The 16,053-nt window shown below is 35.9% G+C and overlaps 2 protein-coding genes across 2 annotated transcripts; one reads left to right on the forward strand and one right to left on the reverse strand.

Moving 5' to 3' along the window:
* The first annotated feature begins 2,489 nt into the window (after positions 1-2,489).
* LOC139096812 (pickpocket protein 28-like) lies at positions 2,490-3,516 on the forward strand. The gene is made up of 4 exons (XM_070648567.1): positions 2,490-2,525; positions 2,591-2,736; positions 2,805-3,059; positions 3,135-3,516. Exons 1-4 carry the CDS (start codon positions 2,490-2,492, stop codon positions 3,514-3,516), a joined length of 819 nt encoding a protein of 272 aa, XP_070504668.1.
* Positions 3,517-7,091: 3,575 nt separating this feature from the next.
* Positions 7,092-12,420, reverse strand: rempA (intraflagellar transport protein rempA). The gene is made up of 4 exons (XM_070648556.1): positions 12,196-12,420; positions 11,503-11,736; positions 9,204-11,443; positions 7,092-9,083 (listed from the first exon to the last, which is right to left on the reverse strand). The coding sequence occupies exons 1-4, from the start codon at positions 12,340-12,342 to the stop codon at positions 7,382-7,384; spliced, it is 4,323 nt and encodes a 1,440-aa protein (XP_070504657.1). The 5' UTR covers positions 12,343-12,420; the 3' UTR covers positions 7,092-7,381.
* Between the last annotated feature and the right edge of the window lie 3,633 nt (positions 12,421-16,053).

Here is a 16,053-nt window from a genome sequence, read left to right on the forward strand (position 1 = left end):
TCAATTTCTTTTTCAGCATGCAGAACATATCCATATCAATAAAATGGAAGGACAATGAATATTACGCACTGATTCGTTATCAACAGTTTAAAGTTGTTGACTTTCTTTCGTATGTCGGAGGAATTTTGGGACTTTTTGCTGGCATCTCTGCACTGTCCGTAATTGAAAGCCTGTACTTTTTCACATTGAGGTTGATCACAGATTTGTGGAGATATTTTCGTCATTAGAGATTTTTGAGACATTTTAGAATGCGCCGATGGACGCTTTAATTTAATTTGCAAATTTAGTTTTAAATATTAAATCATTTTTAATTTATCTGATTGTGCTACACATTCAATTCTGTCACGGAATATTTACTATAAATACAATCAAACCCAAAGCTTTACAGTCAGTGCTTGTTCTAAAGTTTCATTGAAAAATTAAAAATGTAAGAAATTTAAAATGTTGAAGATTTTCCAGAACTTTTGTAGTTACACAAATCTCCATGGCTTCATTTACATCGTCCAGCCATCGCGTCATAAAATCGAAAGAATTTTCTGGACTTTTTCAATTTTTGCGTCGTTCATATTAACTTTGATATTGATTATCAAATTCATTATTGAAAGTCAAGCAAATCCAATTGTAATCTACACCGATCAGAATGTGATCAATGTAGGAGATATTAATTTTCCTGCAATTTCTGTATGTCCAGGCGTAATTTTAAAAGCTCGAAAAGACACATTAGACTATGCAGAAATGAGAATGAGGCTAAATAATAATACAATGGATATTGAGGAATTCACAGAAAGAGAACTTAAGCTGATGCAAGTCGCTAGCTTGGTTGCTAATGACCGATACATGTCAACTAAATTTCCAAATTTATCAATTCCAACTGATGACTTTGTGGAAGTACTTGGTGAATTTGAGGAATTTTTTGACGATCCATCATATGATAAAGCATTGATTCCATTTGATTTTATGGCAAATTGGACTAATAAGTATCCAGTTTTTATGACACAAAATTTATGGAAATATGGATTTTGTCATACATTCAACTTTCCGAATTCTTCAGAAATATTTAGAATGGATAAGTAAGTAATTATAGAGGATGTACAGCTATAATTATTATTTTCTATCATTTTCTGACTAAACAGAGTATCTCAAGATTTTAACTACACAAAAGTGCAAATGCTTGGAACTGATATAAATAGAATAGATGTTTTTAAGCTAAGACTGCCATATCCGGTAAAAGCACATCCACCAGGCAAAGGTCTCTTCATTGGCTTCAATGAAGTGCAATTTCCCAATTTTAAGTTAGTCAAGATTTTTGATCACGTTGTTCCTAAACGAATATATAGTGGAATTAATATATTTGTTCATGATCCATACGAAGTTATATCAGATTCCGCTTTGGTTCGACATGCAAAGGATATGTCAAATTCAAAATATACTTTAATACCTAAGGTCACTACTGTTGATGAATCAATGGCTGAATTTGATATTAAGGAGTAAGTTTGGCTGTCCAAAATCTTGTAGATCTAGACTGCATTTATCAAATTTAATTTCTAGTCGCCTCTGTTACTTAAAAAATGAACGGCGACTTGAGTTTTTTTCAGCATATAATAAAGTTAATTGTGAACGAGAATGTCTATCAAACCAGACATTAGCAACTTGTGGATGTGTCCAATTTTATATGGTCAGAAATAAGGAAACTAGAATTTGTGGCATTATTGATGAAAGCTGCTTTAGGGATGTTGAAGAACAATTTGCTTCAGTAAAAGACTATTGTAGCTGCTATGATCCGTGTGAGAATGTCAAATATGACTTGATAGTTGAGTAAGAAGACTAATTCTTTCTAAGGCTCATGTTTCTATGATCAATTTTTTCTTAGCTTTGCAGCAACAAAAAAGATGTTTTATATGGTATATACTATAAATATGCAATGGAAACAGTAATCATAAGACTGTATTTTTCAGAGACCTGGAAAAATAACGCACAGTACAGAAGTAAAGATAGAATTGGGAGTAAAAGAAATTTTGGCAACCAGTAAGAAGAAAGGACAAACATTGGTGGACATTCTATCTCTAATTGGTGGCTTTTTTGGATTATTTGCTGGATTTTCATTCCTTTCTGCTGGTGAAATCATAAAATTCTTTGTGATTATTCCTTTAACAATGATAGTTAAGAATGTAAAGTCGAAGTACAAAATCCCGAATTTTTGGAAACGAAGATCTCGAAAAGTATATCCAATTGGCATTAAAAATACTCAAAATGAAGTTCAAAAGTATTTAAAGAATTTTCTAGAAAATTCTTCAATACACAGCCTTAATCATATCGGCAACTCGGAAAGAAGTATTATTGAGAGGTAATCCTCAATATTATAAGTGGATGGCTTCTTATGAGCTTTAAATTTTAGGAGTACTTGGCTAATCATTTTCACATCTTCAATGATAATTGCCTTCATTCTGGTACGTGAAGTATATTTGAAACTAAAATCTAGTGAGGTTGTCATGAGTCTAGAAGGAGTTCCAACTAAAGTAGAAGATGTAATTGTCACACTTTCTATATACTTGAACAGCATAGATTAATTGTTTGCACTAAATCTTTTCAGCTGCCATTTCCTGCCTTTACTTTAGTTGCTGATGTTAATGATGATATTACAAAACGCGAAAGGAATTATTTGAATCGTTACATTCATGAAGGTACTCTTATTGCATATAGATTGAGAAGATATACGATAGAAGACATAACAATTGAGTAAGCTTTAATCAAGCCAATCATTTTCATGAAACATTTTATTCTTTATATATTCTAATTATTTTTAGTGACCAAGTTTTTGCTACCATGTGTGGCAAAACAATGCAACAAATAGTAAGACGATTCCCGTACAACTACTCGACATCATCAGAATTCGTTGATTTTTTACGAGATTATACACATTTGGAACCTCCATGGTTTGAACATAAGATTGCTAAATGGAATGGAATGATTGATACACCATTTACTGAAACTTTGACAAATATTGGAATGGGACATACTTTTAATATGATTGATCAATCAAAACTCTTGCATGATGACAGGTTCGTCAATATTGAGTGGTCGACCATTCATCCAAAGACGTTTTTAAACCTTAAAAAATTATTTAATTTTTTTAGAATTTCCAAAGACTTTTTGTACACTTACAATACTAGTAAACCTATCACCTACCCATGGAAAACATCTGCTGATGACGGAAAAGGATTTGAAATATCCTTTAGAACAAATGTAATGATTCAAGGATGCTATAATGTTGATTCTTATATTATTCATCCTCCAAACGAGCTACCTGTAAATGGAGAAATTATTAGAATAGAAGACTGGTCTGCGACTGAAGTCTCCTTAACACCAACCATAGTCAAAACTGATCAAGACATGCAAGCATTTGATGTTGATATTCGAAAATGTTATTTCAATGATGAAAGGAAGTTGAAGTATTTTAAGGTTTACACAGAGAAAAATTGCGAATTGGAATGCCTATCAGAAATAAGTAAGTCATAGTGCTTCATATGTTGAACATAATTTAATCATGCAACTTTGTAGTTTACTTAAACTGTGGCTGCCTTCCATTCTATTCCATCAGAAATCAGTCAGCAAAAGTCTGTGATTTTCAAACCTTTGAATTTTGTGCGGTGATGTACGAAGGATTTTCAGATTTTGGGAAATATGAGCATCTATACAAGTCACATGGACTATGTCATTGCTTGCCGTTGTGTAACTATGTGACCTATACATATGAAGCATTTACTTTTCCGTTTAATAGGTAAGAAGTTTGTTACCGTATGTCTAGTTATGAATATGACATTTAATGGCAAGATGAACAAATGTCAAGTTGTAAACCATATGATTTACTACAGTCATAACTAGTTTCAACATATTCATCTCAGGAAGTCGTGTCCGAAATAATATGTTAATTCATTCCAGCATGCAGAACATATCCATATCAATAAAATGGAAGGACAATGAATATTATGCAATGATTCGTTATCAACAGTTTAAAGTTGTCGACTTTCTTTCATATGTCGGAGGAATTTTGGGACTTTTTGCTGGCATCTCTGCACTGTCCGTAATTGAAAGCCTGTACTTTTTCACGTTGAGGCTAATCACAGATTTGTGGAGATATTTTCGTCAAAAAATGACATAAAAAGTAGCATAATTTATGACAACATTGTTGTCCCCTCTCATAAGCATTAACCATCCCACAAATATCTCCACATCCTCATCCACATCCACACAAAGTTTGTATTGTTGTTTATGTACATTTAGTTGTGGATAGATACACACTAACCCCTGGCACTGATGGTGAAAAAAGAAACTTTTTCTATTTAATTTTCAGCTTAAAACGGGCGATAATAAAAATAATTATTGTTGACTCAATGAAAAACTTTTTTTTTATATTCACACCGTTTTCACGTGTGAATGTATTGAATTTGTTCAGATTGAAAAATCTGTTTTTTGGATTTTTCAGCAAAACTAAGCACAATGGCAAGTTTTGTTCTATCGCAAAAAGTTTGTGCCTGGAATTCCTCACCATAATCAAAAAACAGATTTGAAATTGGTTGAGGCATTGCTGAGAAAATCAAAAAATTCGCTTTCTGTAAGCAAGCAAACAAACAAACAAACAAGCAAACAAACAAGCAAGCAAACAAACAAACAAGTTAATCAGCAAGAAATCTCAATAGCGAGACATCGTAGAGACTTCTAGTTTTTTGCAATCGATCCGTATTACTCTATAGAAGAGCTGATTAGTTTTTGGGGATGGCAGGTACAGCCGTTGCTTCTAAAAAAGCAAAAAACTTTCGTTTTCATACAAAATTTCAAAATCAATGTTTTCTATGATTTTTTGAAACTTTGAACATTGTATGAAAATTACGAAAAATATTTAAAGCCTGCTCGCTGGAGCTTAATCCCTCAAACATTTGCCAAGCGAAGCTTGGCCTACCCGCTGGAGCCTGATCCCTCAAGTATTTGCCAAGCGAAGCTTGGCCTGCCCGCTGGAGCTTGATCCCTCAAACATTCGCCAAGCGAAGCTTGGCCTACCCGCCGGAGCTTGATTCCTCAAACATTTGCCAAGCGAAGCTTGGCCTACCCGCTGGAGCCTAATCCCTCAAACATTTGCCAAGCGAAGCTTGGCCTGCCCGCTGGAGCTTGATCCCTCAAACATTCGCCAAGCGAAGCTTGGCCTACCCGCTGGAGCTTGATTCCTCAAACATTTGCCAAGCGAAGCAGCTTACCCGCTGGAGCCTGATCCCTCAAACATTTGCCAAGCGAAATACCCGCTGGAGCTTGATTCCTCAAACATTTGCCAAGCGAAGCTTGGCCTACCCGCTGGAGCCTAATCCCTCAAACATTTGCCAAGCGAAGCTGGCTGGAGCCTAATCCCTCAAACATTTGGCCTACCCGCTGGAGCTTGATTCCTCAAACATTTGCCAAGCGAAGCTTGCCTACCACTGGAGCCTAATCCCTCAAACATTGGCCTACCCGCTGAAGCCTGATTCCTCAAACATTTTGCTGGAGCCTGATTCCTCAAACATTTGCCAAGCGAAGCTTGGCCTAGCTGGAGCTTGATTCCTCAAATATTTGCCAAGCGAAGCTTGGCCTACCCGCTGGAGCTTGATTCCTCAAATATTTGCCAAGCGAATTAGCCTAAACTGGAGCCTGATTCCTCAAACATTTGCCAAGAAGCCTACCCACTGGAGCCTGATTCCTCAAACATTTGCCAAGCGAAGATACCCCTGGAGCCTGATCCCTCAAACATTTGCCAAGCGAAGCTTGGCCTACTGGAGCCTGATCCCTCAAACATTTGCCAAGCGGCTAACTGGAGCCTAATCCCTCAAACATTTGCCAAGCGAAGCTTGGCCTACCCGCTGGAGCTTGATTCCTCAAACATTTGCCAAGCGAAGCTTGGCCTACCCGCTGGAGCTTGATTCCTCAAATATTTGCCAAGCGAAGCTTGGCCTACCCGCTGGAGCTTGATTCCTCAAACATTTGCCAAGCGAAGCTTGGCCTGCTGGAGCCTAATCCCTCAAACATTTGCCAAGCGAAGCTTGGCCTACCCGCTGGAGCTTGATTCCTCAAACATTTGCCAAGCTGCCTGTGGAGCCTAATCCCTCAAACATTTGCCAAGCGAAGCTTGGCCTACCCGCTGGAGCCTGATTCCTCAAACATTTGCCAAGCGAAGCTTGGCCTACCCGCTGGAGCCTGATTCCTCAAACATTTGCCAAGCGAATTGGCCTACCCGCTGGAGCCTGATTCCTCAAACATTTGCCAAGCGAAGCTTGGCCTACCCGCTGGAGCCTGATCCCTCAAACATTTGCCAAGCGAAGCTTGGCCTACCCGCAAGACTTTTTATGGACGGTGTGAATATATCCGCATTGGGTTTCTACCCGATACACTAGTTCAACTCCTTTTTTTCATCATAGTTTTGTGTCTGCTGTTTGTTGTTGTTGTTGTTGCTGTTTATGTTTATTATGATGCGACATCGAGTTGGAAAATTTGCGCAGTGTGAATGAGGAAACAATTTTAGACTATTTTGGAATTATATAAAATAAATTAGGCATGCAATGATAATTCTTCTGGCTGTTTATAGTCTTTTGTTTGTGTTATTGAAACTATATATGTCTGTAGAGTGGAGCTGTTCAAACTATGTGTTAGTCGCAGCGAGTGATTTTGGTCGTGCCTTACCACCATCATGGGATTGCTGTATGAGTAACGATGGAAAAGACCGGGAATTAGAAACTGGCAGAAGTTATCTAAAGAGAGATCCAGCTTCGAACGAACCCTAAATGCGGCAATGAGTCCTCGTTGGCCTTCGCCAAGGAAGTAAGTAAGTTACCAATAAGAAATCCTGTAGAAAAAAAGGTTGGACAGCACTGCTGTAGACAAATAAAGAATTTTTTTGGAATGCTCAAAAGTGAATTTTCGTGTTTATTCTTTTATATCTTAATCTCAAGTAGCACATGTGCCTTCTTAAATATTTTGTGCCAATAGTAAGCAGCAGTTGTATAGGATTAACTTTTTCTTTTGCAAAAGAGGAACCAGGGTCAGACAATCCAAAGAATTGTACTGTACTTGATGTTCTTTTGGACTATACTCTCTGTACTGTGTGATAGCATATCCGAATGGACAACTTGACTTGTCGGACAGATCCGGAACTTTCGATTAAACTTGTCAATAGTCTTCCGAAAGTCTAAACAATGTCATACGTGGCATAAAAATCCAATAGGTGCAGAAAGTACAGTAATGGACACTTCAAACGTCTGACCCTTGAATAGGAACCATATTTTATAGACATACAATTAAAACAGTCATTTTGCGTGCACTTCTAAAATTCTACATAAATACTAAATCTACATTAATAATCTCCTTAACCTTCAGATCTTAAATTCTCTTCAATTTCCTCTTCATCATCATCGTCATCACTCTCATCAACTGATTCCTGCTTCCTCAAAGTCTTCCGTCCACTGTTCCATAATTGATTGAAATCAATATCCAGTTCATTTGCTAATCTTTCAATCAATGCTCGATCAATTATCTCACGAGTACTCCAATCAGGCTGTCTATTTGCTAGTTCCTTTAAGGATGCCAGAGCTTCTGAATATTGTTTTACTGATATTTGAGACTCGATGAGCAATCCAAGAATATCGGAATGTCTTGTTGGTGTTTGTTCTTTTTGCATTAAAAGATTTTTACATCCACCAATGACTGAGTAGTAATCCTTACGCTCAATCATGTCCTGCATCTCAATGACCTTCTTCGTAGTCAAAATTGACTGCTGTAAAGTTTCTAATGCACCGTGATTTGATGAAATTTTTAATAAACATTTTGCAGCATCTTGAAGGGACTTTAATGCCTTAACATAATCTCTATAGTCGTCTACCTCTGCTTGTGCTGCAACCACATGGAAATTTGCTAGTAAATCATAGGCTTGCCCTTTTGTATAAAAGGTTGTGATATTCTTGAGAATTTTCGGGTCATTTTGCCAGTCAAGTGACTGAAGATAATTTCCAGCCATAATATAAATTTCCTTTTGACGCGACATGGTAGCAAAAAAGACAATCTTTTCGGTATCTCCTGACTTTAATAGACTTTTCATTGCTCTTATTTTGTCACCAGCTTGCGTGAATTTTTTTGTTGCCAAATGATAGTCGCCTTGCTCTTGTAATAAACTTCCAATTTTTATTAAAATTTCATTCTTTAAATTGTCATCAATTTCGTCACTTGCTTGTGGTGTCAAAATTTCAGCAAGATTCTCTGTCATTGGTACGGCATGCTTGAAACAGACATTTAACGCATTTTCAAATTGTCTTGTACTTGCAAGAAGCATGACTGCTTTTTGAAAGAGATTGATACTTTGAAAGAATTCAGCACATCGTTTGACTAATTCTGGATCAGATTTTTCATTCAATTCTGAGGCAATGACTTGCAAAATGTCAGGCTGTTGGGATGAGAATGCAAGTTCTATTGCTTTATGTATGAATCCAGAACGATGATAAAGTTCAACTGCTCTTTTATAGTCACCAACTTCCTCAAAATAAACAGCTGAATTGATTTTTTCCTTTTTATTTGCCACAATTGCCACATTCCACAATTCATCTTGAAAGTCATTCTCCTTACATATTCGTATAGCATTTCCATATGTCTGTGCTTTTGTGTAGAATTGAATAGCATCATGAAATTTCCCAATACTCTCATACTGTCTTGCCAAATGGTAACAAGCAGATTTGTCACCAGAACTACGAGCAACTGAGTCGGCTTTCGATATCTGTCCCAAAAAGCACAAAATCCTCACCTGACTAAAGTAATCCTCAGACTTTTGGTAAATCTTAAAAGCCGATTCCATGTCACCAGTGCTCTCAATATATTGAGCATACCATTTTAACATTTCTGGATCTGTTGTGGATTGCATGTATTTACGGAGAGCATTAGGATCTTCCATTAAAAGCTGAGTTATGCTGTGTACTGGATCGCTAGTCATTTGATACATTTTGAGAGATTCAGCTGTATGACCATTTTCACTAAGCCAGTGGGCGTATTTCATTCGAGTATTTTTCAGATGAACGCGGTCACTGTGTGGGAAATTAAAAAAGTGATAAAAATTTAAATGAATTTTTTTTCAACGGAAGTACGCTTTTAGCATGTGTTTAGTGTTTAGGAATAAATGTCATATAAAGGGTAATCAAACTTACTGTTCAGCGATTTTCAAAGCCTCCTCAAAACGTCCACAATTTTGCAACAGCTTATTCAGCAAATCAAATCGCCCACACTTTTTGTAAAGATTCTCAGCTTCCTCAATCATGCCCAATTCAATTGCTAAAACAGCTGTTTTTGCTTCCTCCTCTAATGATGGATCATTTATTGCCTTCCGGATAGCTCTCACTGATCTTGCCTTCCTTAAATGTCCGAGACAAATCTGTGCAACATCAAGACGTCTCGTTTGCACGCACATTTTTGCCAAGTTATTCCAAATGGCATCAGATTTAAGTGATCTAATACAGGCAAAAGCTTGGTCAAGATTCCCTTGGGCGACATTCAGACTAAAATCAAGAATCATTTTTCTTGTTGCCGCATCAATGTTTTCCAAGCCAATAAAATTTCTCAAGCATTTATGCTCCATAACGCCTGTCTTGAGAGTTATTAAATTTGGAGCACATAAGTTAATCAATTTTTCATTTGTTGTCAAGTCAATGACCTCAATTTCAAGAATTGAAGTATTTGTCGGAAACATGATGTAGACTTGAGTCTCAACCATCGACATATTTGTGTCTGCATTCTTCTTGGTCGTTTTTGTTATTAACTTTGCCTCACATGAAAGCAAACGCGAATCATCTGTATCCCAACAAAATGAAATCGGCAATCTTGGCAATTGAACAAAGTCATAAAATATAACCGTGTCAGTTTCGAGTCGCCATACGTACAGCTTTCCATCAGGCACTAAATTATCATTAGCAATCGTAATTGCACAAAGTGTCCCGTCACAATTTGTTTTTGCTGCAATAATTTCACCAAAACTGTCAAATAAATCATATGCACTTTTAGCTGGGATAATAAGTTTCAGCTCGTGACGCGATATGTCATAAATTTTTATGAATCCATTCATTGTTGTTATTGTTAAATATTTATTTGTTAATTCCGCACCAAGAATCTTTCCATCATGTTCCGTAAATGAGTGCTCTTGCAGCTTCACACCATTCAGTGACATCACAATTACAGACTTTTGATTAATGCAAATCACATTTTCATTGTAGATGAAAATTTGAAAATTCTCACAGGGAAAGCTCGAGAGAAATCGAGCAGTTAAATTATCACTCAATACCAATTCATTGTTTGTTGTGATGTTGTCAATTTGATGTGATGTCTTTTGTATTTTATATAGCATCACAGTCTTTCCATTTGTTAGAATCAAGTGTAAGTCATTTAAGCAGACATTTGTTATTGACACATCACAATTGACAGTAAATTGTTGTTGAACATTTTTTTGTTGCTGTATGATGACAATTTGATTTGATGCTCTTTGAATTGCCCATAATTCTCGTGTATGATAACTCATCAATGGCTGCTCTTTGAGAATATAAACATTCGATACACAATTAACAACAATACATGGATCAGCTCCTATATTACCCCAAATACATTGCTTTATAGATCCTCGAACTTTTGATATGTCCGTCAATTGCCATTCACTCTCAGTGTCTGACTTAAACAATGTCTTTTTCCAAATATAAATTGCTCCTTGATTTGTTGAACCACAAAGCTTTTGATTTTGTGTACAGTAGCTGATGGCTGTGAAAATTTCTGAATGTGGACCTTTCATCATTGCTTTTGATAAAAATGATGAGTGGTCGGTGGGGAGCAAGAAATTTTCACTTGTGTCAATATCTAATATACGGACAGTCAGATCGCCAGTTATAATAGCCAGTGCATTTCCAGCCCATGAGATATTTCCATCGTAACCAGAAATTCTACTCGACAACTTCACACGATCTAATTCTGTCAAATTTCCAGAGTTCTCAACTAAATAATGAGAAATTGTCATATCCTCCATCAAAGTCACAATAGCTTCACGTTTTGGATGAAACAGAATCTGAATTATAGGAGATTCGGTTCGTAAAACCTCAGTGCATGTTCCAGACTGATTTACATAAAATAATACACCAGATTGTGAGCCAACATAAAAACAATGATTATCCTTAACACCGGCATGTGATAAATTTCGTACAGCTGTCTTTGGACGCCATGTTGTGATGGTGTCGAGTGCAACTTGGTCACCGGCAACTGCCAATTTTGCAAGATTCATTAATTCTGTAGTTGTTGAATTTTCAACAGTTCGTCGGAATGTGATGTGCAGGAGTGGATCTCGAAGGTCGTGACTAAACATTGTCAAGAATTGTCCTTGATTGTCACATCTCCAGCCGGTCATTGTTCCATTCTGTGAATGAAAAATTTAATATAATGACTAAAGCATGACGATAATAAAAGAAGACTTACAGAATCAGCAGTAACAAGTCGTCCACCTTGCTCACTAAATTCAACGAGCATGACTGGTGATTTATGGTATCCAGAACCTTGAATTGACATAAATTCTCTTTTTCCACTAATCCATGCATGAATCTCACCATTCTCCCATCCAGAAATGAGAATTTGTTTTTGCGGATGAAAGCAAAGCGACGTTGCTTGACTAACTGGATGGTTTGGATAGTGAATGTCTTTTAATGGTTCTCCCTGTTGATTTTTTTGGAAACAAAGGAATAAAGTTTTTAATTTTGTGGATAAACTATTGTTTAAATTACAGGTCATGGAATTGCTTTTAAGAGCAGTTAACATAAGTTTGGACAAATCAGGACAGTAAAATTGGAAGTAATAGCAGGATTGCATCCGAATAGCACAATTCAGTTTATCGATCTAAAATCCGGCATCAGACCGGTGTGATTTTGGTATGGTATCGGATTCCAATCGAATCCGGCATCGAGTCACAGCCATTTAAGCCTAAGATTGGATTTTTGATAGATTGACCGATTTGTGGAATTTGGAGCATATCCTCAAAAATATTGAACTCCCAAAATATCATCACAAATACTCCAAACATCATCAAAATGACCAGAACTCCTCAAATACCTAACTAATAACCTTCCAATTCCACAGTCAATAACAAAAAATTGTCCAATTTCAATTCAATCTTACCGACTCATCAAAAATTGTTACAGTTCCTCCACGATTATCGCCATATCCAGCCACAGCAAATATTGACTCAAACGGATGAAAAACAACAATTGTGCTGACTATGTCATTGTCAACAAATTGCACTTTTGTATCGAAAAATAGTGACATTTTTAATATTATATTTTTTAGTACGACAATAACATTTCGATACAATTATGTTGTTTACACGGAACAGGTTGCTATGGAAACAACAGGTGAAAGAGACGAGGGGATAGAAGTTGGGTGATCGTACGATCGACGTAGAATTTCAGTGTTATTGGCCCTTTGGATGTTGAGAAGAAATTCATGTAAATTATTACACATTAAATCTGTGCCTTTATTTCTGTGCATCAATTTGTTTTATTTTATTCAGTGGTGGACAACCTTTTATCCGCGGCACAAATTGGTGGTAAGCCTCTCCTAACACGCCGCATACAGTTTATGGTGTATGTCATTTTTAAAAATTCATTGACCGGATGCTAGTGTATACTGTGCCGCGGCACATAGGCTGCCCACCACTGATTTAATTCACACTTTTTTGTCAAAACTTATGCATTTAAAATTCATCGCAAAAACTATTAATATCAGAATAATTTAATCTCTTCATTTTTTTATCATCAACATTGAAGCTGCACAGTTCAGGAAATGTCAACTGACAGAAAAAAAAAATCTGTCCATTAAAACTTTTTTTTTCCTTCTCACATTCAATTTTACTTTAAATTGATTTTTTTCACTCTCGTCCTGGTCTATACGATATCATTCTAGTTCCTCTATCTTTTTGTGTTTATCTTCTTTCCTCTATTTCCTCTATGTGCCATACATTGGAAACTCATGAAATCAATGCAATTTGTCTTTTTCTCACTCTTGCCTGGCTCTCTTGACTTTTGTCCTATATGCATCGATTGTAACGATGATGTTGAAAAACAAAATCCTTATCACATGTTAACAGTATTCTGCACACACATTGCAGCAAGTCGAGGAGATAGAAGAAAAAGTTTATTTTTTTAGAGATGGAAAAAAAAGCTAGAGGGCTTCAATTTTACTGCTGTTCCTGCTTTTCTATGGCTGCTGTTGATGTTATGTAAGCTTTAAGACTACTTTTATATTTTTACTCTCTGCAGCCGACAAGCATGAAATGTTTTGCAAGGCTTCTCATGCTGTTTCCATACCAAAGAGCATAGAAACGAGGACAACGAGTGAAAGATTTATAATCGAATGTGGAATAAATATAGAAAAAAAAAAATGAAATTACTTGCTTTTTGGCTTTCAATCTTTTAATAGGAAAAATGCTTTAAAAGGGATAATTACTTCTTACTACTTACGTACTGCAACGATGTTCCAATATGGAGTTTGGGTTACATCAAAAGCATTCCAATCTTTGTTGCTGGCGGGACCTAACAGGTAAAGATCATGTTCTCGAGTGTACTTATATATATCACGTGATCATGCTCTTGAGCTTACTATGTTCCTGAGTGTACGGTCTTTGCTTGGTAGAGTGTGTCACCTAGTTTTTACAAATTATCTATCCATACATTAAGCTTGCATTAAGCTAATATTATTTCATTACTGTTTTGCACCTAACAGCTTACGGAGCTCTTGATCGTCATTTTCCTTGGCAAACTTGCCTTTCTGTCCAGTATTGAATAGCATTGACATTTTCTCTGGTATTTTTCTTCCGAAATGTACGTTCTATCCAGCTATACTTCTTCATCGGAATCTCCTTGTTGATGCCTTGTTGTCTTGCTTTTTGAAGCTTTAGTAGCTTCAGAAGCTTCTCATCTAAAGACCAATTTTCTGAATTTCCGTTCCATCAAAACTTAAGAATTCTTCTGATCCAGCAAATTTGTAGCCTAGTTGACTTCGTTGGTAATAAGTCATGTTTAAAAGCCATACAGAAGTAAAAATGATGATAATTTCATTTCAGTTTGATTGGTTAATGGATTTAATTTGAATTGAGCCTAATTGTTGGCATTTTTGGCATTTTTGGCACTGGCATAAAACAATAAGTCAAAATCTCCTACTCTTTGTTTGCTTGAAGACGTTACAGCATAGAATGAGTAAAATAGTCTGAAAAATATCTAGAGCAGAGTGAGTAAGTGAGTACCATTGGTAGATGAATCGATTCGACGAGCAGTCAAGAGCTTTAAGCTTCTCCTGGCAGTGACATTCTTGTGAAATATTAAATTCTGATTGAACTATAGGGGAATTACTCGATTTCTATTTACACTAACTTCTTCTCTTTCAAATGTGGTGGATTAAACAGCAATTTTTCTACACATTTTTTCCCATCTTTCCTTTAAGTTATTGCAGTTTGGTTCAAGGATTACTAGATTGCAACTGAATCATTTGCAGCATAGCATTTTTCTAACTTCACTTGAGGATTTAAGGTGAAAATTGCATTTTTAATGCCATCAACATCAATTTGCAGCCCTCATTGATCCACTTTAAAGAAACTTTTGCTGTCACTCAAGCTGTAAAAGAAGTCTTTGAAGGTGAAAATATAATTATATTTTTATTCCTTACTATGTCCTGAAAATTGCATCTTTAACTCGATAGCTGTGACTATAAACAAAACTTAATCTGTTTGAAGACAATTTTTATATAAATTACAGCACGTCCAAAAGCGATAGGAACATCGTTTGGTGGAAAATTAAATTTAAATTCAATGAAAAACGATGAAAATGAGAGGAAAAGATAGAAAATTAATTTTCCACAGCAAGGAATTTTCCCATTTAAATTTTTTTTTATTCTTACAATATTTTTCTTTTATTTTTTCGAACGAGGTGCCGCTTCTTCTTCCTTTAAACAAGCGAAATATTTTTTTATGGTTATTGAAAATTTATTGAAATCGCTGTCATTCGTAAGTGCTTCAGGTGCTGTTGTTGGAAATCGTTTTGGTGTTATTTTATGCTGTATATAAAAAATATTTCTTTATATATGGTTTTTGAATGGCTGCAATGAAAATAACATTTTAAGTGTGCGAAATGAATTAAGTTAAAGGATTAGTTTGGAATTAGTTGGGATGCAGGCGCAGTTGCTGGCAAATATAAACAAATTAGAACAGCTGAGATTAAGATTAGACTGTATTATTGTTAGAATCATCCTTTGATGCAGTATCTTTAAACATTAGGGGTTCTAATAAGACTTGGCAGTGCTTCATTTTGGTCCGACTCCAGAAAAGTTAGAATCCATGAGTCCTGCCAACTTTGGATTCTGTTATGTAGCTATGAGATGTAGTAATACATTAAAATGTTAATTTTGACTTGATGATGATGATGATTAGTTTCTATTGATCCGCTGTGAATCATAAGGAGTTAATGAAGCTGTTGAGCTGGTTTCTGATCCAAGCTAAAGCGACAATTTCTGCTAGTTTATTTTTAGTTGTCCTGCTTCTTTCTCTACAGTTGTACAACAAGTGATTTTACTTCTACTAACACTCTATTTGCATTCATACAATGCCTGTTTCATGCTTCTTTATACTTTGATCGATCCAACCCCACTTTCTTCTGCCAATCTCGATCGCAATAACTATTTGTCTTGTCATTGAATACAACTTATTGTTACTAATTACATTTGGATAGTAGATGGCACAGCTCTTTCGTAAGCACGTGCTAAGGAAGATTTGAATATTGTTAGTGAGCGATTTGGTCACTTTCCAAGCCTTGCAGCAATATGATAACACTGACTTTATGTTTGAATTAAAGGTATTAAGCTTCAGTCGTCGAGATTGTCGTGAACCCTACCAGACAATGAGCATACTCCATCTAAATGAGTGTGTTCAAAAGTATATTCAATCAATATTTCTTTATACTCAAATTTATTAGCATATTCATGCATATG

This window comes from Chironomus tepperi, unplaced genomic scaffold (genome assembly GCF_022539635.2).
Source record: "Chironomus tepperi strain 1889 unplaced genomic scaffold, CSIRO-AGI_Ctep_v1 contig_406, whole genome shotgun sequence".
NCBI lineage: Eukaryota > Metazoa > Arthropoda > Insecta > Diptera > Chironomidae > Chironomus > Chironomus tepperi.

Excerpts from the sequence above, each read along its gene's own strand:
- LOC139096812 (XM_070648567.1), top strand. The coding sequence starts at position 2,490 with ATGAGTCTAGAAGGAGTTCCAACTAAAGTAGAAGAT. Across the intron at positions 2,737-2,804 it reads ATAGAAGACATAACAATTGA|TGACCAAGTTTTTGCTACCA; the intron begins GTAAGCTTTAAT and ends AATTATTTTTAG. Across the intron at positions 3,060-3,134 it reads AAACTCTTGCATGATGACAG|AATTTCCAAAGACTTTTTGT; the intron begins GTTCGTCAATAT and ends TAATTTTTTTAG.
- rempA (XM_070648556.1), bottom strand. The coding sequence starts at position 12,342 with ATGTCACTATTTTTCGATACAAAAGTGCAATTTGTTGACAATGACATA. Across the intron at positions 11,737-12,195 it reads TAACAATTTTTGATGAGTCG|GGAGAACCATTAAAAGACAT; the intron begins GTAAGATTGAAT and ends AAAAATCAACAG. Across the intron at positions 11,444-11,502 it reads GACTTGTTACTGCTGATTCT|AATGGAACAATGACCGGCTG; the intron begins GTAAGTCTTCTT and ends TTTCATTCACAG.